The following is a 23,904-nucleotide window of genomic DNA, read 5'->3' as shown; positions in this document are numbered from 1 at the left end:
CAACTCTTGGTTTTGGCTCAGGTCGTGATCTTGGGGTCCTGGGATCAAGCATGGAGTCTGCTTGAGATTCTTTCTCTCCCTCTGCCTCTGCCCTTGCCTCCCCTCATGTGCACATGCACTCTCTCACTCTCTCTCAAAATGAATAAATAACGTCTTTTTAAAAAAAGCTTGATTAGCATTTTAACAAAGTTGACCAATACTTAAAGCCCACTGAGATCTCATGTCAGTATAACCCTTAGTATGAAGCATGGCATATGTGTATGCCCACAAGATTTGCAATCCAGAATTAAATGAGACTTGGCCCTTGATTTATTCTCCAATTCATGACAGTATTTGGTATATTGTCAATTCTAGTAAGAAAGCATTAGTGTAATTATGACTTACTAAAAGGCCACTTTTATAAGAAAGTATTAGTGTAATTATGACTAGTTAATTTTCTAATGATTTTACTTTAACTCATAACGTAACCACTATCAAGTATAATTAGTAAGATTAAGTTGATTTTTTAAAGATTTTTTAAAATTTATTTATTTGACACAGAGAGAGAGAGCACACACAAGCAGGGGCAAAGGGAGAGGGAAAGGCAGTCTCCCCACCGAGCAAGGAGTCCAACTCAGGGCTCGATCCCAGGACCCTGGGATCATGACCTGAGGCAAAGGCAGACGCCCAACCAGCTGAGCCACCCAGGCACCCCAGTTAAGTTGATTTTTAACACAGTTTATGATAATACCAATATCAACAATGAAATGTACCAGGAGATTTAGTTAAAAATATCTATAAAATGTTCTTCCATTTGAACCTGATTCCTACAAATAATCTCCAAAATTATCCCTTTCTTTAATCCTCCAAAAATCTATAAAAGCAAGGAGAACACCAAAGGGAAATGGTCAAAATCAACTGTTGTAGAACTTTAGAAATTAACCAAAGGCTTGCAACAATCTAGAGATAATTTATTCAAGAAAAATGGCTCAATCTTGGTAAGAACAGTGAGCTTTGTGATTTTATAATTTGATCTATTCCTACTTCTTCTCCTCAGATCAGTCATAGTTTTGAAAACCAATAATTGCAATCACAGTAAAAATCAGCAGCCTGGAATACACTGGCGAGGGTAGAATGGGGTCAGAGCTCCTGCAAAGCACATTCACAGAGAATTATCATGATTTTATGGCCTGGTGGTTCCCTAGAAGAACCCACTCATAATACCGTAGTTTACCTTACTTGGAACCTTTCCATTGCTAAGAAGTCTTTTCTCCAGGGGCCTTTGCTGAAAACAACTGGAGGCAATTATGTAACATTGCGGCTGCCAAAAGTAATAGATAAGAGTTGGGCCAAACAATAGACTAACCAAAAAACTTAAAAGGAAAAGCTAGCAAATAAGATGTCCATGGGGGCTCTAAAAAGCTGTATAACTTTTAGTATGAAACTTAGGGATCTTCTTGGGATTCTTCTAGATTCCTGGGAATCTGGAAGGCTGTTTGCATGTATAGAGCTGTATGCCCTCACAGGGCTCCGCACATGCTCAGGAAAGACCTAAGAAGGCCCTAAACTCTCACCTCTGGCTCACTTTGAGCTCCTGCACAAGGAGAAAGTGAAGGCTAAAGCAAAGTTGTGAACTTCCTGGCTGAGTCTTGAAGTCAGGCCCCCGAAACACACAAAGAGCCACTTGGCAGACTGGGAGGCTTATTGGTTCCAGGCATTTAAGGAAATCTCTATCAAACCATTAAGTGGCCACTTAGCTAACCAAGCAGACACTTGAGTGGGCACACCTGAAGAAGAATAAGGACTTTACAAAATTAATTCTGAAAATTCACTAAGCAAACAAACACATAACAACAAAAGCAGCAAAAATAACAAGCCATGAGGAGTGATAAAGACTCTGAACTCCAGAGTTGCCACATGATATTATTTTAAGTGTTCAATTTGCATCAAAAAATTATAAGACATGCAAAGAAACAAGAAAATATGGGCAACATGCTGGACAAAAAACGTAACAAACAAACAAAAAAAGAGTCACTAGAAACTGTCCCTAGGAAGATCAGATATTGGACTTAGATAAAGACTTTAAATCTGTTGTTTAAATATATTCAAAGAACTAAAAAAAAACATATATAAAGACTTAAAGGAAAGTATAAGAATGAAATGTCATCAAATAGAGAATATCAACAAAAAGAAATTATTTTTTAAAAAAAAGAACCAAATATAAATTCTGGGGTTGAGAAGTACAATAACCGAAGAGAAGGAGCCCAGATTTGAGCAGGCAGAAGAAAGAATCAACAAATTTGAATATAGGTCAATTGAGATTACCCAGTTTGAGGACAGAGAGAAAAAGAATAAAGAAAAATGAATAGAGCCTCAGAATCTTATGGGGCACCATCAACAGTACCAACATATGCAAAATGGTAGTCCAAGAAGGAGAGGAGAGAGAGGAAGAAGCATTAAAAATATCTGAATAAATAATGACCAAAAACTTCCCAAATTGGATGAAAACCATTCATCTACATATTCAAGAAGCTCCAGAAATTCCAACTAGAGTACACCCGAAGATGAGGTAAAAATGTTCTAAAACTGATTGTGGTGATGGTTGGACAATGCTGGATTTACTGAAGACCCTTGACTTGTACTCCTTAAACAGAGTGCATTGTGTGTGTAAGTCCTGTCGTACGTGAATTATAGCTCCAAAAAAAGAAGAGAATAAGGTACTGGGACCTGCTACAACGTGGATGAAACTTGAACATGTTATGCTAAGTGCAAGAAGCCAGTCACATATGATGTGAGTGCATCCATATGAAATGTTCTGAATAGTTCCATAGGCACAGAAAATAAATTTGTACTTACAGGGGCTAGGAGGTGGGGGAGGCAAATGGGGAGTGACTGCTAATGAGTATGGGATTTCTTTTTGGGGTAATAAAAATTTTCTGGAATTATATGGTGGTAATGTTTATAACATCTTGTGAATGTACTAAAAATCACCCAACTGCACACTTTTAAAGGGTGGCTTTTATGGTTTATAAATTATATCTCAGTTCTTTAAAACAAAAAAGCAATCCCCTCTCCCCAAAACATATTCAGTGGCAGAAGGAGGTAAAACCATTGTTAAGCTTGTATGTAATTATGGGCATTCTTGCGCTGGAAATTTGGTAAACTGAAATGTGTGTACAACAATACCTATTTAAAACAATACTCATTGGGGGCGCCTGGGTGGCTCAGTTGGTTAAGCGACTGCCTTTGGCTCAGGTCATGATCCTGGAGTCCTGGGATCGAGTCCCGCATCGGGCTCCCTGCTCTGCAGGGAGTCTGCTCCTCCCTCTGACCCTCCCCCCTCTCATGTGCTCTCTCTCTCATTCTCTCTCTCTCAAATAAATAAATAAAATATTTTTAAAAAAAAATAAAAAAATAAAATAAATAAAACAATACTCATTGGGAAACAGTTATTACTTTGGAAAATGTTTTTTCCCCATTCTATAAATAGCCAAAGTTCCAGGGAAAAGAATAACACGCAATGTATACTTTAAAAGACATGACCTAGTGTCAGAGGGTAGATTGTATAGGCTGGTTCCAGGATGACTCCGCGCTTGTCTCCGCGCCTGGGATTCTGGCGCGGACACTTAGCCAAGAGGAGGGCAGTGAGCCAATGATTTATGATGTGCTGTGTGAAGTTTGGAGTCTGCTGGTGTCAGGCAGGACCAGTTTGTTTATCGACGGCCTAAGCCTGGTGTAACTGGTTGGACAGCCTGGTGTGGCTACGTGACCGCGAGAGACATGAAAGCCCCTGATGGAAACTTGGAAGTACTGCTCCCAGAGCAGAGATGCATCACACGCAGCTCTTGGCAGTTCAGTCTGGAGACAAAGTACACCTTGTACAAATAACGAGGACACTGGGAGCTACATGAGGAAGCGGCTTGCACTCCCAGTGCTTGCTTGGACTCTTTCTCCTTCTGCACCACTTCCTTTGTCTTGACTTTTAAAGACGTCAGGGAGGCCTGCTAAGTGTCCCAGTCATCCAACCAAACGACGCAGTCCTTGTCCCGATAACGCATCCCCTACCGCAAACTGTTCTTTTTGTAAAAGTTAAAGAGGAGGCAGCCTCAGAATTCTATTTTGGTGAGGCCCCCAAATTCTGTTAACAAATGTAAGCAGGGGCAGTCCCCCATCCCTGGGACAGTGTCAATGTACCCAGCAGTTGTTCATGAGGAGTAATTGCCCGGGGTGCCTGGCGGTGCTGGCAGTTAAGCTTGGTTTCGGCTCAGGTCATGATCTCAGGGTTGTGAGATCAAGCCCCGCGTGGGGCTCCATGCTCAGTGGGGAGTCTGCCTGAGATTCTCTCTCTCCCTCCCCTGCTCCCTGCTCCCCATGCTTGCTCTCTTTCTAAAGTACATAAATAAATACAAAAAAAGAAAAAATAAAAGAAAGGAAAGGAAAAGAGAAAAGAAAAGAAGTTGCCCCTCCTGCACCCGGAAACTCAACCGGGTCTCCCAGTTCAAACCACCACAATTGGTCATTCTACGGACAGGGGTGCAGAAGTCATATGTGTGAAAGAAAAAGAACTCTCTCGTTGAGCGGGAAGTGAGGATCAGTCCACCAAGCTCTGAATCTAAGAGTCTACTTCTGAGTACCGCCCCCCATACACATCATCTATCTCATAGACTGTGGGTCTAAGTCAGAGACCCTCACGACCTTCCAAGGCACGTCAGCAAATTTAGGACAAAATCCTCCAATCGTGTCTGGGTAGAGAAACATTTGGGGTGGAAATTTCTCAAAATAATGTAGCAGGACATCCAGTTTAGGAAGACAAGATCCCCCAGAATCCCTACCTCCACGATTCACAGTCGGGTCCTCTAGCCCAACAGAGCTTTCCTCATGTCTAAGCTGGTCTCTGGCACAGGTGTTCAGATCTCTCCAGGCTCCACCAGGGATCCAGTATCAGGGCACAAACATCGGGTCCTCGCCGCTTTGGAGTGAGCCTCAGACGCCCCCTTCTGCTTTCCTGAGCTCACCCTACGGACATGTCTGGGGAAGGCTCTGCTCCCTGCATCTACTACAGAACCCCCCCCCCCCCCCCGGCTGCTATTTAACCACTCGTTCACTCCATCATGACCACCTGACTGTTATCCTGTCCACCCAAAACGTCACCGGCGCACAGCCAGGCTTGCCACCGCCCTCGAGGATTCTGACAGTCCTGGCTCGATCTTGCCCCGTCCTCTCACGGCCTTGTCCTCCACCCCACCACCTGGCACCCTGTGACTCAGAGGCCCGTGCATCCAGACAGCATCCTGGCCCCGTAGCCTGTCCTTCCCACTTGCTTAGGTGCTGGGATAGACTCCCGGGGCCTGCAAGAGCCCGAGCGCAGGGCCTCCTTCTCGGGGATCTTCCCAGCCCCTGAAAACTCCGACTGAGCCACAGAGTCACTGTTCTTTAAAATACCGCTGGCTCTTTCTCTGAAAGCAGGCAGCTCAGGGGAGGACATAGGTTCTCCTAACTTCTGTTTTTGTTCGTTAGTGTTTGGGTGGGAGGGGATCCAGTTGACTTTTCCTTCAGGACCCCCTGTATCCTAGGAGGAGGGGCGAGAGCTGAGGAACGGTGATCCAGACTCTCCAAGGAAGAGGCTCTGCGGTCAGTCCCGGTCCCCACAGGATGGCTGCAGGCCACCTGGGTGGACAGAAAAGCAGCGAAGGACTTTAACACACACACACAATAAACAGAGCTGACTTAATTCTTCCTCACTGTTGTGGAGGGCAGACATAGATCATTTTTCCGCCCAATGTCTTCCTCTGAAGCTCTGCGAGGCGCCTCCAGCCGAGCACCCACGGGGACGCCGGGCAGCCCGAGGTGTCCTCTGGTGGCCGGTGCAGACGTCTGCGCCCCGCGCCGGGCACGCATGGACACCCGGGGCTCACGGACACCTGGCAGGGCGCTGACTGGATGAGCACATTGGAGCTGAGACGGTTGCAGTATGAGAAATCCATGTCTGTTATACGCATACTCATTTAAAATGGAAGTTTAATTCAGGTCCTGTGTCCAGATGGTAGAACGCTGAATAAATTCCTTAATTTTCAGATTATCAGCTGCTTTCATACTTCTCATACTTCTCACTTCTCATACTTCTCATGATACTAAGTCTGTTTACTGCTTGAATATCTGGCCAGTTTTAGGAGTTTTATTTTAAGACATTTATGGAATTTTACCCCCAACAAATGTATTTGGTAACAAAACTTCCATCCAAGTGTGAAATTGCAGTATTGTTAAAGATGTAAATTAAATACGTTTTCAGATACGTTTCTCAGAAATTTGTGTGACTTACAAAAAAAAAAAAAATCAAAGTTCTCATTATACCATTTGTCTTGGTTTCAGGAGCCGAGCTCTGAAGTATGAAGGGCTTGGGCAATCCTGGAAAATGCAGTGCCTCAGGTCTTACTCCCAGCCGGGAATGCACCGAATTCTCAAGCATCAGAAACGAAGCGTTTGACTTCTTAACTTGCACTTTCACGGGAAACACAGAGAATGAATGTATTAGATGCATCAGTGATGTTTTGTAATTATGCTTAAACAGATTTCAGCTTGTTTCTAGCCTGCATCTAAGTCCCATAGTTCTCAAAGTTATCATGCCTGCTAAGCTTTTCCTATTTATAATTAATACATATGCTGCTATAGAGAGAAGCCTCTGGGTCTGCATATTTTTCTTTTGATTTCTAACCAGGCACTGTTTCAGCGTTTACTAACAAGGAAGGTGTAAGTTGATGGAAGAATTTTTATTTGTATTTATTGAATTTGTTTCAGTGTGTGCATGTTCACAGGATACCATTTCTCTGGGGCGGCCCTCAGACCCTGCAAGGATGATCTGCGATGATGCTGTTCAGACCACAGGCTGTAGCCCGGCCTTCTCTGCCCACTGCTGGGAATGCGTGTGGGCTGTCGGGATAGTAGATAGCAAAGAAGGAACAGTTGTCCTGATCGCTTAGCTTCTCCCAAGGCTCAGGTCGCCTCATTTCTGGGAGCCCTGAGCTCAGGATTATTAACCAAAATATGCCTTCTCCTTCGCAATGGGGCCTGAGGCCTCTTGATACTTTGCAGCTTCTCACAAGGCTTCCTGGGGGCCATTGCCCCTTAGCCGTTCTGTGTTCCTCCGACCCGGTAGACATCTTCCTCCACTGCCAAGACCCAGGCCCTCAACGGTGCCTCCATGAAATGCGTGGAGGCCACGGGGAACCATGTTCCCCCACGTGTGACCTGACCCTGTGCAGATCCTGGATATGATCTGTTCACAGCTTTGAGAGGCGATCAAAGCGAAAGCGATCTTGCGTGGTGACCCTGCCATTTTTGCCCATCCCTGAGCTCAGATCAGATTCTCTGTTCTGATCAAGCTCAGCCTACCGGGGCTGATGTCTCCCCTTGATCTACATCCTCGCATGTATTTCTAACTCAGTCTTCTTCCTACCTCAGTGTATCACCCTAACTCTGGACAACGTACTTTTCAGTTCAATACTGATTTTTGTCTCTCTCGTCTTTTTTTTCTTTAATGTTGTTTTTATTATTATGTTATGTTAATCACCATACATTACATCATCAGTTTCTGATGTAGTGTTCCATGATTCATTGTTTGCGTATAACACCCAGTGCTCCATGCAGAACGTGCCCTCCTTAATACCCATCACCAGGCTAACCCATCCCCCCACCCCCCTCCCCTCTAGAACCCTCAGTTTGTTTCTCAGAGTCCATAGTCTCTCATGGTTCATCTCTCCCTCCAATTCCCCCCGCCTTCATTTTTCCCTTTCTTCTCCTAATGCCCTCCATGCTATTCCTTATGTTCCACAAATAAGTGAAACCATATGATAATTGACTTTCTCTGCTTGACTTATTTCACTTAGCATAATCCCTCATCTTTTTGATCAATGACTGACCCTTGGCTCAGGATGTTCCCTGCTCTTTTCCCAAGGAATACTTGTCGTTCCAACTCTTTCCAACTTAGTGGAAAAAGTGGAGGGGACAGGCTTGTTCCAAGAGCTGCCTCTAGACCGCTGAGTAATGGCTCTTTCTCTGTTGTTCTTCACTTAAAGAAGTCCCTACCATTCTCACTGGCTTAATATAGGATAAAAGGACATAAATGTACAGTACATTTATTACAAACAAGAATAAAATTACTAACCAGAATAAAATGTGGAAAAAAGGACTTTCTTTGTGCAGCGAACTCTTATTACCTGTAAAATATTGTGGAATCACCTGGAAATAGTAAAGTATTTAAACCATGTGTGTATTAATCTGCACAGTTATTCCTTGTAATGGTCTTCAATAGAAATTATCTGTATATTATAGAGTTGACCATTTCTAATGAATATGGAAATAAGTATAATGTTCCCTTCAATTTTCCTAACAATCTACTATAATACATGTTCTTTGAAGAGAAGGGACAATTCTTTGAAAGGACAACAGACTCCAGGAAGACAACGTGCAATTTACTTACAACAAATTTTATTACATATTGTTAATGTGCTTAGTACTAAAAGCATACATTGAGCCATGTTTTATAAAACTCTACAAAAGTAAAGATTTCTAATTAAACCCTTAACACCTAGATGTCATCTATAGTTAAATTTTGGCTAAATTGTTTGAAACAGTAAAAGGGGAAACCATGTAAAATCCCTTCTATATTATCAAAAATAACTGTGGAATGCACACTACAATTTAAAAGGAGATTACTTAAAATATGGATTGTAAATTCTTCTAATCTTCATTGAAACAGATTTAATCCTGACAGGTGCGTTGTTTTTGGTCCATGTGCCCCATTGGATTCCAGTTGCAAGCAATTTTCCAGGGAAATGATGAATGCCGTTTAGGTTCGCTAGACCACACTGGCTGAACCACCAGCCGGTGTTGTTACTCAGGTGACTACAGCTTTTCACGGACTGACCCTGGACTAGGCATGCGGGGCGACACCCATCATTATCCACATCCGATGTGCTGAAAGGCATTGCGTTTTGGTTTTCTTCTTTTCTGAAGCCCCGGAAAGCATCACCTGGGTAAAACAGATTTTTTTTACATGGGTACATTTAAAGGCACTTTTTGTAAATTTAATTGACCTTTGCCAAAACTGTTGTTATAAAGCTTCACATCTAGAGCTAAGGTTTCGGTTATTTTCTACTAGGTATCGTATTAAAATCTCTCCTCCAGATTGCAATATAGCAGAACCTGGAAATGAATTCCTCAGCATGATAGGCATCGTTAAGCGGATATTTGATGTAAAATTACAATCCAAATGGAAGTTTGGCTGTGTAGACAGAATCAGATAATTTAGGCCAAAAATGATGCTGTACAAACCTGTCATACTTTGGGGAAGGGTAATATGGTACTTGGTAATTTAGGGAAAAGAAGAATTTCTATGTAATAATAATACAGAGTACAGAATAAGTGTTCATGCCACTACCATTCTCCATCGCTTGGCTGGAAAGGTTGCTGCCACCTTTCAGATGCTTCCATCTGTAAATGCACAAGTTGTTGGGTTTTATTTAGGGGTCACGAAGTTGGTATAAAACACCCAGTTGCTTCCAGCATGCCATCAGCTACACTACCGAGGTGCGCCTTTTCTTCATGGCTCCCCACACAACACATGGAGAGGAGTTGAAGGAAAACCATTTTTAAATGGCTGATGTTCATGTATGGCATCCCTGATAGTCACCAAAACCTCAGAGTGAGCATCTTGGCCGAGGAGCCCATGTAAGTAAGTAGCAGGGGCAGAAGCCATGCCCTGTTTTACTAAAACTGTATAAACAGAAGGTTCTAATTAGTCCCTTACATGAGATCACCCCACAGGTAAACTTCGCTAATCTGGGGCGCTGGCTGGTGCAGTCCGTTGAGCGTCTGACTCTTGGTTTCACTCAGGTCCTGATCTCGGGGTCATGAGATCGAGCCCTGCATTGGGCTCCGCACTCAGTGGGGAGTCTGCTGGAGATTCTCTCTCTGCACCTCCCCACCTCCCACCCCCCCCACACACACACGCACGCGCACACTCTCTCTCTCAGTCTCTCTAAAATAAATAAATACATCTCTAAAAAAAAAAAAAAAAACTTTGCTAATCTGTTTGAAACACTGACTTAAAGTGAAGTTATGCGAAATCTTTAAGGAATCCAAAGCCCACATTTGTTTCATTATGTTCCGAATGTTTGGGTCTTTGAGGAGCCTGGAGAATTTCCCAAGTGGTAGTGACCCATCCTATACCCCAGCTCTGCTTGTTATTAAAGCCTCTTACCCTACACTTCACAGGAAACAAAATGCCCACATTGCAGGGATTTGCAGGGAGAAGATAATTGTCAGCACCCACACAGAAGTTCGGATGAGAGACAACACTTAAGGAACATTGCCTAAATCATATGATTCCTCCACAGATAGTTTCTCTGGACAAAGACCAACCACCAGAACGGGTATATGTTATATGGGCTCCTCCCTGGGTTATATTTAATAAATAATTCTTAAAATATAGTGCATAGGGGGCGTCTGGCTGGCTTAGTCGGTGGAGCGTGCGACTCTTGATCTCGGAGTTGTAGCTTCAAGTCCCACGTTGGGTGTAGAGATGACTTACAAATAAAATCCTTAAAAAATAATACTATAATATAATATAATGCATAAGTCTATTTTTAAGACCTAGCCCAGTAAAACTCACTGCCATGTTTCCTGTGAGAGTGTACTTAGAACACGGCACTGTTTTCTCTGAGAACCCAAATAAAGCTCTCTCAAGTTTTAGAATCAAGAATATTTGTCCTCATGGAACAACTGTGTTGTTCAAAAGTTCAAATTTCATATTTCTATTTTTGCTCTGAGGTCAAAATCAAATTTGCAGCTCACCTCTACCATGCACCTGATCACACTTAACCCCCTGGTTTTATCTATGTTTCTATCTTTATGTTCTACTGACAACGTTTCTTTATCTTGATTGTATTATGTGATCATCTGTTGAAAGTTACTTAACCTTACTGGGGAAATGCAGAGTATTTTCTGAGGGCAGAGTCTGAGGGCTCTGTGGTGAAAACACTTGCACCATTATAAATCGTATCCTCTAGATCCTACTCCAAGAGAGAAACCCACACAAACATTTCCTAACATAATATGTTCCATATTGAGATAGTTCTTTCCACTTTTATAGATGCAGCATTAAAAATCACATATTGTAACTCTTTAAAATTTTCCCTATACATCAAGATTGGAATTTCAGACCTTCACCTAATATCCCAAGGCTAAACCCCCTCGGGCATCAGGGACTCCAACCATACCCGACACCTCTTCATGCTCAGCCATTTTCCTCCCGCTGTGTCTTGGCTCAAGCTGTTCTCTTTGCCAATATTCATTGGCCAGAGGCCTGTCCCTTCCTCCAAGTACAGATTAGTGGTTCTCAACTATGAGGATGCTGACATCTCCATCTTTGGATAGAAGTAGCTGGGCCCAAACTGACTGAATCCGGCTCTGCAGAGTATATACTTTCAAAAAACCTTCCCACATTAAATCTAACATTAACTGCTTGTTAGAAACTACCCTTCCGTGAAGATTTTCTAGTTGCAATCAGTTGGGATCCTTCTCTCCCTCTCTTAAACGCCCAAAGCTCTGTCAGTATTCAGTATTCCAAGTTTTGGTTTTCTTTATCCTCCCTCTATATTGTACTCAGTTAAAGAACTGGGAACATATCTCACTCGTAAATATACACAACAAACAAGTGCCATGATTTAAGATTTTTCAGCATCAAATTATAAATTTAACATGATGTATTTTGAATTTCTTAAAAATTACATTTATTTGGAAATGAGTAGATGAATCAAGGTATAGTGAAAAAAAATACCCACTTAACTAGCTGTTCTATCAACCTGGCTCCTTGCCCTGGCTCATGTGTGGTGAGCTGGGACTTGTGGGCAAGTCCCTTAATCTTAGGTTCCTTCAGCTGGAAAGTGAGAACAGAGATCAGCTCTAACATTCTACAATTTCTAAATGCCAACCTCTCATAACATGAGAATGTCAGCAATTCCTTCCCAGCCTGCCCCATAGACTCTCCTTCTAAAGAGTCAATTGCAATTACACATGGAAAATAGTTTTAAAGAATATAAGCTCTTCAAAATCATGAGATTGTTCAATGATCATAGCAGGGCTTCAAAACTCAGTGTTCTCATTGCTAATCTATTCGTTATCAGTTATGTGTCCTAGAGCAAGAGAAACGCATTACTTTATCTTCACCTAATATTGAGTCAGCTATATATTTAAATATATCCTGCATAATTTGGGGAATAAAAAACTTACCAGCATTTCCTGAATACCGTCCTAAGTGCATCTTAAAAAATCTTGTTTCATCTTCTAGCCAAAAGTTATCATATGATGCATAAGCAAATGTGTCATCTTCAGATTCCAATGCAATATACAGCATAAAACTGGTATTTTTCTGATTTACTATATAAAAAATCTTTTTTAGTCCTAGCCAAAATTCACCTGTTAAAAAAAAAGTTTTTTAACATATTTTAATACAACTTAGAATAACCCCCTTTATTATTGAGTGTTTGGTGGTGTTTAGTTTTTAACACTGAAATGGCTCACATAAATTATTTGAGAGACTAGATAGCCCTCACTCAAATTACCAGTGTTTGCCTAATTTACAAAATATATACATATGTATTGTTTGTATATGGATACATACGTATTTGTGTATGTATGTGTGTGTACATACATACATACACGTGTATAGGTATATAAGCATGTTTATGTACGTATACACACACCCACACACACACACATGTAATCTTCCCCCTTCTACGTCACCAGACTGGGGCAACTAGACTGTTTTATTTTTACTCTCACCAAAATAAATTCAAAAATTCATTTAACGACTAACTAAAATTTCAAGATTTACCTCAAGGTATGTCAACAAAGAAGCTGTTGAAATATAATGGCAGGTAACAAAATGATGTGTGCTCATAAACGTTAAGAGTTTTAACCTCCAAATCAGCAGCTCCTAAAGAAACATTTCCTGAAAATGTTCAGTTGAAATTATTTTTTTTTGTCTTTCAGAATGATGCCCTGTGAACAAGCATTTCTTCGTTAGAATGCAGTGTGTCAGCTACCTACAAATAAACATGTCATGTCATGTGATGAATGAAAATGAATTCCGGGATGAATTAGGAAACAGTGTTGGGACTGCATGCTCTTTGCATGTTCTACTGCGGCTTCGGGCCTCCCCCTGCCCACCTTGGCACGGCCTCTGCTCTAACATACATGCCCCCAGCTGAATCCTGAGATGACGGAGGGAAGGACGGGGCTAGTGGAAACAAACTTCCGAGAGTTGGAGAGTTGGGGGACAGAGTGACAGCATTCACGTGGTTGAAACTCTAGCTAGGGCACCACGTTCCCCTCAGGGCTGACGGGGGCACTCTAACTGCACGCCCACGTGGAAGTGGAAATTACCCCGAAGAAAAGACAGGAAGGAAGGGGGTCCACTTGGTGTCTCCAGTCTATGACACTCCATTATAAGTGTCTTCGCCATCTTGCCCCTCTCCCCAGCCCCTAATTTGAACTAACAATATATTTTCCTTAATCCCAAGTTTATTTTTTAAACTATACCAAGTACAGTCTGTTCACATGAAATATACCTGCCTGAAGAGCTTTGTCTCAAAACTCAGATAATTTCCCCGTAGAAGTAAGCATCAAGGGAGAAGGATGACAATTCAGAGCCTGTAGATCTATGACTGCTGAAATCAGGAGATAGCACTTGCCAGAAAATTAGAGGTAATGCTGGGAAAGTACACTATATTAACCATGCTCCATGACAGGGCATCTGTCCAGCCGCCTTCGTAACACTTCGTTACATGTCCCGTGCTTTCTAAAATCATTAGCGTGCAGGCGGGATTGTAGCAGGAGAACTAACACCCCTGCTTACTAAATCCTTGGACGATGTTATCACGGGATGTTAAAGCTTTTAAATTAAAACAACAGTAACTTAAAATAACAGCATGAAAATGATCAAAATCGCCTGCAAAACTTCCAACAAAGTTCAGATTCTGCAGTGGTCAGAAATACTGGCATTCCTATTTGCTGGCAAAGGTAATGCTGTCATGCGGCTATTATGTGAACAGATTTCACAAATTTTTATAAAATACTACTCCCAGGTCACGTGATTTGAATTGGTAGCGCTGTGCACCTCAGTTCTCCATTCGCGGAGACAAACCACACACGCCAAGCGTTTCAAGGTTCGTGACAACCCTGCCCTCCCATTCAGTGTTTCATTCTACAAATAGTTGTTGAGCATCTACCAGAATTCTGCTGGTTACACAGTAAATGCTTAATAATTACCCAGGTTAGAACTTTCACTCAACCCCATTTCAACACGTATCTAAAGATAAGGATTTCCAGATCCCAACCCAAGACCCACTCGTTCTAAGTAATACAAATGAAGAGAAAGTAATTTGAGAGAGGATTTGCTGTTTTTGCTTGTGATGTGACCTACAGAGAAACAGTCCATAGGTGTCATGCCAAAAAGAAGAAAAAAAGAGGAGAAATAAGATTTGACCTAAAAGGTCGCCAAATCCGTCCAGATAATCACACCACAGCCTTTGGAAATCAATGACCCCGTCAACCCTCTTCTGTATCACGGTCCATCCGCCTCCTCGGTAATCCATGTCACACATTACCTAAGACAGACCCAGAAAGATAAAAATCATATACTATCACTTTCATTCGTTGACCTAAAGCTCATGCTTCACCCTTAAGCCCAGAGAAAGCAAAGACAGTTCCACTGAGTTTCAACGCAGTTGTATGCTATTCATACATTCAAATGTAAATCTCTAGAAATAATGCTGTTTAAGACAAACCTGCAGCTAAGCTAATTGCAGCTCCGTGTCAGTAATCCGTCTACATACGTAAGTGTTCTATCCTCGTATCCTCAACTCCGTGGATATTCTTCAGTTGAGGTAGTGCTGCCGACTGACGTAGCAGCATGGGTGTCTGCAAATTCACTTTTCCTTTGAATGAAAACACTGATTTTTTAAAGTGTTCATTAAATATGCCCGTGTACCTGTCTTCAATTACTCTTTTCTCCAAAAGCCTGAAAGGCCTGTGTTCAGACTGGGCTCTGGCAGACAGAACGGTGTGATCTGTGCCCCACCTGGGCCCGTGTCCCTAGCTGCACCTCTGAATGCCCCTAAGAGGACAGCTGGCGGGACCCAGGGAAGCGACATGGGGAGAAAATCCAAGCAAGCGTCCCCATCCGAAACTCCCTGCACACGGAGAAAGGCAGCCTGGAGGAAGTTAGGTCCTAAACACCTCCCCATGGCTTGAGAAGGTAGTTATGCATCCCACTCTTGACAAAATCAGAAGCCCTCCCTCTCCTCGTATGTTCAGGCTCATTTCTGAATCTGTAGGTGAAGCAAGTTAGGTAATTTTAAAATTATTTCCCATCTAAACCCCAATTTTTTGACATCTTGTCAATAGATGAGAAAATAATGTTAGAAATAAATAATTTAATAACTTCAGGATGAGAAACTGGTAGTATCTACTCAGGAGAAAAATTATGTTATTGTGTAATGAGATTATCAATAAGATGTGATAGTGACATCATAAACTTTCTTACGCACAAAAGAGTGAACAGAAAAAATTATATATAAATAATTTATATGTTATTGTATATGTAATATTACTAGGTTAATATTATAATACGATATTATATATATCCTGTCAATAACAGTAATTTCTGATAGAAATTTCTTCCAGAAATCATAGCATAGGACTACTAAAGATAGACATGAGGGTAATTTATCTTATTCAATTTAAAAATGGTTTTAATTTTAAAAAAGTTTTTCTCAATCTGTCTCACACTTTAGTGAAAGGTTTTTTGTAATTATTAATTTCTTATATAATCACATAAAACCATCTGTCACCTTCATGTATGGGAAGGGAAATCAAAGTTTCTTTAGCAAGTTCCAAGGCAGAGCACCCCACTACTTTCTAATATCCACAAGATAATTAAAGCAAGCATTTATATGCATATTTCTGCCTACTGTAAAGATAATATAAGCTCTTACACCAAATGGATTTACTTCAAAGAGTATAAACATGAAACCTCAAATGGAAAAGTGAAAGACTCTCAAGCTGTTTTACAGGTTCGTGGTTTGGGCAAAGAATTTCAGGAAACCAAAATTTTGAAACTGGAACTTCTACCCATTTATATTAAAAATTTCAAGAAAAAAATATTAAAACAATTGAATTTTTAATATTAATTAAGTAGATTGGCTGCTTATCCTGTTTCATATGATAAGGGAAAACTTTACCTCAAACGGGTAACTAGATCCTTCCGGGTAGATTATATATAAACCACTTGGAGTTCTGGTGACAGACCCAATGGTATCTTTAATATCAGTACAATCTAAACCTAGAAAAGTAAAACCAGTTAGTTAGGATATTTTCAAGTGCACATTTAAGCCTTAATCATTTTACTGTAGAGATCTGACAGTGCTCTCTGAAATTATAATTTCCATTAACAATATGATGATTTTAACTTCTTAGAAATGAAAAATGATCTCTATTTTAGAAATCAGGAGAAAATACACGCAAGAAATGGGATTAAGGAATTCATGTTGCAATAAACCTTTACTAATATCATCACTGTTAGTGATTAGTACTCCATACTGCTTAAATGTTCCATTTGGGATCCACATTTATTTAATATATTTTATAATTATGCATTCTCTCACCCAATAAATAATGCTCTTTCCTGAATCTAGGCTTATTTGGGGGGCATAATGTGTAAAGGAAATCTATATGAATGGGAAGGAGAAACCCAAATGAATAAGTAGATTAACGACAGGTGACACATCCTTGACTACTGGAAACTTCAGAGACTAGTCGGGAAGCACCGTTACAAGAGCCAAAGGGAGAGGACGGGAAAATCACTTTCTTCACCAAAAAGAAATTATGCTTGAGGCCAGAGCCTGTTCTGCGGCCGGGAGTTAGAATTGTGGCATCCTGTGATCACCTTCTCCAGAGCACCCCACTTCCCAGGGGATTGTAAGCATATTATTTGGATATGGATATTATATTTTATTCTAAGACACTTTGTGTTATCTTTTATAAATGTAATAAAATAAATGCAACCCTTACATTGTTAATTACCCAGAGAAACAAACACATGCAAGCCTTTGACTCCAGAACCAGAAGCCTGTGTTAGAGTCCTAGTCCTAGCCCTACTCCTTAGCGGCCGAGAACCCTTAGCTAGGTTACTCAACCACTTTTCTTCTTCTATCGTTGTAACAATGCTGTCTACTTTATAGTGTTATTCTGGTGATTACATAGTGAGGCATTATATAAAGCACACATATGCAGAAAATGTCTACAAAAAATTATCTATTAAAGATTATTTGTTTCCCCCTTTTTCTCCAGAAGATAATGGGTTTGTTGCCTTTGTTCTGAATTGCTAAGAGACATTCTTCTAGAACCTTGGACGCAAGTAGATATGATAAGAGTTCACAATAAAGGACCGATCTGGGTTGGAATACACGCTTCGCTATCACCATCCAAATAAATGTGCGCACATTCTTTAGATTTTTCTGGGCTGCATATTCCTCCTCTGATGATCATCATCATCACAGCACAGCCTTATATTGTCTTACTGTGCATCAGGCACTATTTGAAGAGCTTTTCGCGCACTTGGTCATATAATCCTTGCAACAACTGTAGGAGGTAAGTGCATCATCAGTCAGCCGATAAGGAAATTGCATGAGTTAGTGGAAGGCGGGCGGTCCGGCCTCAGCGCCCACGCTCCTAACTACACGAGGTACAATAAAATAATATAAAATAAAATAACATACGCAAGTGCCTGTCTTACACCTGACACTTAGGAGATTCTCAGTAATTGTTTATTTCCTTCCCTTCGGAAGGAAGAAAGATCATACCCTAGGCCCTCAATCATATTTATTTACTTGGAACTCTTTGGTATTCATTCACATTTGTAAGATATGATACGGTATTTTCCTTAGAAACCCAGGCCTCTGGGAATTACTACACTGTATTTTTATACAAAAAGCTCTAAATTCCACTTTATTTCTGTCTTAAGTTTTTCTTTTCAAATTTTATGTTCCAATTTGAAATATTTGGAACATATCAAAAGTACTCCACAGGTGGAAAGAACTCTGAAACCTTCTTTTCTTCTAACTGAAGATTAATCATGAATAAAATGTAGGTCAGCCCAGAAAGGACGTACATAAAACCGTGCGGTTTCCAACAAATCCAGGATGTACATTTGGTATAGTATGGCCTTCAGATGCTCGAAAACCTTCCTGACTTGGGAAAGCACACTTGTCCGGGTTGAAGTCTGCCCAGTGGCAGGTAGGACTCCTCCAGTCCATTAGATAAGAGCGAGCTCTATTTTATAAACAAAACCCCTAAAGGCACCAAGTTGTCCGGGAAAATCTGAAGCAATTAAAGACAAGTACGAAAAGTCCGAAATAGCAAAGTTCTCACCATGTGACTGAATCGGCCTGTGGGGAAAAGGATCCAGGTGCTTTCTGAAAACTTCTGTGGTCAGAAGGAGAACCCGGTTCATGAGCTCGTTAACCTGAACACACAGGCGCACCTTTAAGCACTTTATATTCGAACAAAACCCCTTCCCCTGAATTCTGTAGCTGGCATCCCCGAGCTTCTCACAAACCCAGCTCTGCAGTATGTAATAATGCCCACTGCCCCGCCCCGCACTGCGCCCCTCACCCCTACAGCAAGGCTGCAAAGGAACAGCACAGACTCCTTCCAGGTGTGGCTCCCACCTGCCCCCCTGGGCAGCGAGCAGCCTTGCAGGCCCCCAACCTGTCCCTTCCAGCTCCCCCTCACACACTGCGGGGCTCCCGGTGGGCGCCACTTAGGGCCTGCGTCTTTCAGTCAGTTGTCCCCGTACACCTACCACCTCACCAGCACCAGCTCCAAGCAGCTTTGTGTCTGCCTGAGGTTTGCTATGATGCCCCTAACAGAGCAGGCCCTACACACACGCCTGGACGTGGCCGCATTGCAAAATGAAACGGCTGTACCTCCAACCATATCGATGAATATGTGCAGTAACAACGCCAGGGAACAGATCCATACCTGATTGGATAAATAATCCAAGGAAGTTTGTTGCTCGTCCATCATATTTCTTAGCAGCTTTTTGGTACTTCGGGTGTAGGAAACAATAGAATTTTGCAAATTTCCTTAAATCATAATAAAAAGTGTTGGCTAAATATTAGATTGTTAGAGAAAATAGAGTGAAAAATCATGAATTTTACATGATTTTGGATAAATATGTAGACACAATAATATCTCAATCTATCTAAATACTCCAGTTAGTATAATTTTTGTTTAACCAAGAAAATAACTGTCGTAACACTTCTTAATGAAACTATGCTTTCCAACAGTTTAGATGACCCCCAAATAATTTAATCTCATGTAACAGAGACACAACATTCTGAATATTAATTCTGACTTCATAAGATGAGAGATACAAAAGCAGGAGGTCCAGAAGTCCTCAATTCTTACCATATAAGAAAGTAAAAGGCAATAATCCATATCATGGAAGTTAATTTTCAAAATAAATGTTTCTCTTAGTTTGTTCTATCACTGCTGTATGTTTTTATATCAGCAAATAGCAAACACACATATACACGGTAAGTCTTAGTCGAAGTTTTGGTTGGTTGGTTTCTGATTGAACTTTTACTATATGTTTTTCTTTGAAAAAATTTTTTTTATTTTAAAGCAATTGTATTCTTAGAAGGGTTGCCAGAGCAACACAGATAACCCAAATCGTCGGAGAGCAGGCTTCCGTGGTGTCCCTGGATATTTCAGTCTGTACTTCTTATACCCAAGACATTCTCTACGACACAACCCTCAAATCAGGAACTAATCATACACTATGTTGTATTTCCCAGACCAATTATAGTGATGATGTCCTTTATAACGAAAGCATCTACATAGTATTGCACACAGTATTCTTCAAAAGGTTATTTCTAATTTTCACTCTCACAGCAGAATCACATTAATAATCCTTGATATCTTAAAACCGACCCCACCCAGCTTCATCCCTCTTTTTCACTTTCAGTCTCTCGCTTTCTGTTAGATTCTTCCTGGATTTAGACATCTGTCTTAAGGGACAGTACCCACAGGGCACTCACCAGCTTGGGAAACCAGAGGTGCTCGTGTTGCACATAGAATTAAGCACGTAATTTGTCCTAGGATGTCCACCCTGTAAGAGCTAGACTAGAGCATCACCCCCTCCCTCTCCGATCCCCCTTCTTTATCTTGCCGACCATGTGCATGTAATAGACCATGAAAATTCCTGCACTGTTACTGAATAGTTTTAAACAAAAATCGACTTTGAACATTTGTTTTTATGCTTTGCTACATAAACTGGCTATGAATTTGTATTATACTTGCTGTAGCAGCTATTCAGTATTAATGGACTCCCCCCTCAAAACTAAGGTGCAATTTCCTAGGGGCTCAGAGGGAAGATCAAAAATAGCCGTTGGTGGATTGATAAAACACAGCTCTCAGCGCCCTCTGCCCTCTGTGGGCAGCGGATGCCACAGGGCTGTGTATAAGAAGGATTCATTCATTCACTCACCAAATATTTACTAAGCACCTACCATGTGCCAAACACAGAAAACTTCTGGCCTAGGATGATCAAGATACATATAAAATGACCCAAACACATCAAGGAGGGCATGTGATGTGATGAGCACTGGGTGCTACTTGAAACTGATGAATTATTGAACACTACATCTGAAACTAATGATGCTAATTGAATTTAAATTTTTAAAAAATGACCGAAACAAAGCTAAGGCCTATTTCCTTCTATGTATACCCTAGAAATAATAAATCATATACCCTTATAATTGTGGTCATTTTTAATACTTACTACACATAAAATGTTTTTCTTCTCGTGTAATTTTAATTTTACCATCACATGACTCCTCACAGTCTTCCTTATAAACAGTATCATTACTTTTACTCTCATCTTTTGCATTAGATACGTCTTCTACAACATTAACTGCTGGAGAATCCTTTACATTAAAAAATAGAAATAAGAAAACAATATATGAGGTATGTTCTATACATAATACATAATAAATAAGAAGAGTGCATGGAAAAGATGAAATTTCAGGACATACACAAGGATGATCGTTAGAAAAAAGAAAACAATGAACTGGTTAGTTAAACTTCCACAAGTAAACCTTATGGGTAAGTTTTAGGTAAGAATAAAAAGTATATGTTAATTCAATATTTTTGCTCTGCCTTCTTCTTCTCCAATTCCTAAGGGATATATTTAGGGTCTACTTTCCATTACATGGCTCCGTGGCCTTGACCTTGAACTTTGGCCCGTTCGGTGTCTGATCCAGCGCCCAGCCTTCCCTCCTCCAAGCATCTATCTGGCAGTCTGAAGTTCCTTGACCAGGACTAGGAAGGTTCCCTGAGATATCTACACTTCTATGCCAAATGGGCTTTCTGCCAGCAACCTATTAGGAATTGGGGGCGGGAGGGCGGGGGTATGTGTGGAAGGCTTGTTGCTTTTGTAGAAACTAAGCTATTCACAGATTTGAAAGGTCAAGTACTCATTGGTTTGAAAGATATCAGTGACAGTAGTAAAAAAGCACGAATTTTGCAAAATCAACAACAGATGTCATCTTGGAAAGCCAACTACAGCTGCCGTTCCAAATGTATTGATTTCTGTTGGTAAATACTGGTTTTCCGATATAAAAACATTCTTTGGTAGAAGTCACATAGATTTAAATAAATGTTATTAAAAGAAAATAGTAACAAGCTTTACCTCCCTTTGACCTGGATATTGAGAGAAAGGTAAAGAGCTAATCATATTATAAAAGATATTTGCCCCCAAAAGACCCTGGCATTTTGTTACATTGACCTATTTTTAACTTCTTGCTCTTTCCCCTCTCCTCCTGTAATAATTGGCATACTGATGTTTTCAAAAACCTAGGTGACAACCATATTTTTTCAGCTCTAAATAAATAAAGTTTTTAAATTTTTAGTATTTTAGAGAATTGTATTATTAATATTTGTGTGGCTCTCCTAAAATTTATTCTTTATTCAACCTTGGAACTTTGAATTTGTATTGATACCATGGTAAATATATTGTAAAATATTTTAAAATTATAAACCAATATTTGAATATGTACAGATTCAAATCCCCATCTGCTTAGAGTACTGCATATACTTTATTAGCTGTCACACTGACATTGTTTTAAATAAAAGTTTCTAATTTCCTAGGTAACCACTCACAAGACTGTATTTGAAATATAAACACTTATAGAATACTCATTTTTTTAAACAGCAAGTGAATTTTTTCTTATTACCTATCAGATATTTCATTATCAAAGTTAACCCGAAAGTTGCTGGCTAGTTTTTAACCTAGGCCTGTAATTTCTTTAAAATTTTTTTCATTAGAAATGTGTTAAGTGACAATCCTCAATTTATGGTTTCCTAAGTTTAAAAATAATATCATTTAAGCAGAGTCTCAGCATTCTAAATAAACACTTTAATCTTTCCATAATTACATTGGGTACTACAATTAATCTTTTCAAACTTTTAATATGTATCTTGAAAACAATATACCCATACTTCCTAGCTAAAATAATATTGCTGAAATTCTTACCTTAGAATGATGTACACAGTTACCTTGTATAACTTCTCCACAAATAAAAATAACTGTGTTTAAGAATAAAAGTGAAGCTTGAGGAAGATACATTATATTCTTCTTGGAGAAATGAAAAACTTCTTCAAATATCAGTCAGCTCTCTGTTGAAAGAACTACAGTGCATAGAGTCTTCAGTTGAAAGCTTCTGGAAGGTGTTCAACAAAAACAGAAGCCAATACTTACTGGTTTCCATGCCCTCGTTTGAAACAACACCCTTCATATGAAAAACAAGGTAGCCCATAGAGATCCTGTCATTTTTAAGTTATACAAACCTTTTTTTTATGGCTACACGCCTGCTGTTAGAATATAGGCAATAGCTAGATAAATAAGTAAATAGATAAAGCATGAATTTATAAGCCCACCTAATGTTTATGAGTTGGATTTTTGGGGGCCTTGGAAAAAACACCTTTGATAAAATATCCCTCAATAATTGTAAACCAGTTTGCATAAAAATAGTAAGGAAGTAGACATGAATGATGGAGTAGAAAGAAGGTTATATTAAAATTGTTTTTACAAAACGCTAAGCAGAAATCTAATCAATGTGGATATCCAGGACAGCTAATTCAGTAAAAAGTAAGCTTCCCCCTGAATTTAGCTTTCAGGGATGGTCATATTAATCACATAAATGCCAAATTTCTAGGACTCTGATTTGTATGTAACATCTATGTTACTAAAACTTCAAAAATTCTGAATGTCAGGTAACTATTATTATTGAAAACTACCACTCTCTAAGAGCTGATAGATCAATGTCTATAATGAGTCTCCAAATAACCCCTTACACACTTCCTTCTCTTCATTATATAAACATGCCTAAATATTCACTATACTAAAATTAAATAAAATAAAAGGATCCAAACCTTTCCTGAGTCTGGCTTCCTGTTCCAGGTATTACGTTCTCCACTCCCTTTTCCCGGCCCGAGAACTACCATAGTGTTTCTGGGGCTAATCATGCTGACTGGGGCACAGCAGGCACTGAAATGCTGATTAATGAATTAATACCTTCAAACAGTTAAGTATTCTCTGACTGTGCTTCCTCGCCGCCCACTATTAAACCCAAACACTCTCCTCCTCTCACTTCGAGCCTCTCCAGCAGGCAGCATGAGGCGGCTGCTGGCATCGGCTCTGAGACCAACTCGAATCTTGATTCCACCCCGCCTTCACTCTGGAATCTTGAGCAAAGTTATCCAGTATCGCTATAGCTTAACTACTTCCTCTGTAGAATGAGG

General features: G+C 40.3%; 1 protein-coding gene across 2 annotated transcripts; it reads right to left on the bottom strand.

Annotated features, from left to right (window-relative positions):
- Positions 1 to 8,441: 8,441 nt before the first annotated feature.
- ANGPTL5 (angiopoietin like 5) lies at positions 8,442 to 23,687 on the bottom strand. Of its 2 annotated transcripts, none has more exons than XM_078059098.1 (9): positions 23,536 to 23,687; positions 22,637 to 22,791; positions 20,885 to 21,029; positions 19,081 to 19,184; positions 18,469 to 18,562; positions 16,281 to 16,381; positions 14,525 to 14,645; positions 12,268 to 12,453; positions 8,442 to 9,007 (listed from the first exon to the last, which is right to left on the bottom strand). In XM_078059098.1, the coding sequence occupies exons 2-9, from the start codon at positions 22,727 to 22,729 to the stop codon at positions 8,688 to 8,690; spliced, it is 1,164 nt and encodes a 387-aa protein (XP_077915224.1). In that variant the 5' UTR covers positions 22,730 to 22,791; positions 23,536 to 23,687; the 3' UTR covers positions 8,442 to 8,687. The 2 variants fall into 2 exon arrangements, with proteins under 2 accessions (XP_077915224.1, XP_077915225.1); XM_078059099.1 differs by having other exon boundaries at positions 22,637 to 22,823; positions 23,536 to 23,674.
- Positions 23,688 to 23,904: the final 217 nt, after the last annotated feature.

Source organism: Halichoerus grypus, chromosome 11, assembly GCF_964656455.1.
Source record: "Halichoerus grypus chromosome 11, mHalGry1.hap1.1, whole genome shotgun sequence".
In the NCBI taxonomy this organism is placed as follows: Eukaryota; Metazoa; Chordata; class Mammalia; order Carnivora; family Phocidae; genus Halichoerus; species Halichoerus grypus.
The sequence above is the reverse complement of the archived record's forward strand: the minus strand, read 5'-3'. Positions and strand labels throughout refer to the sequence as shown.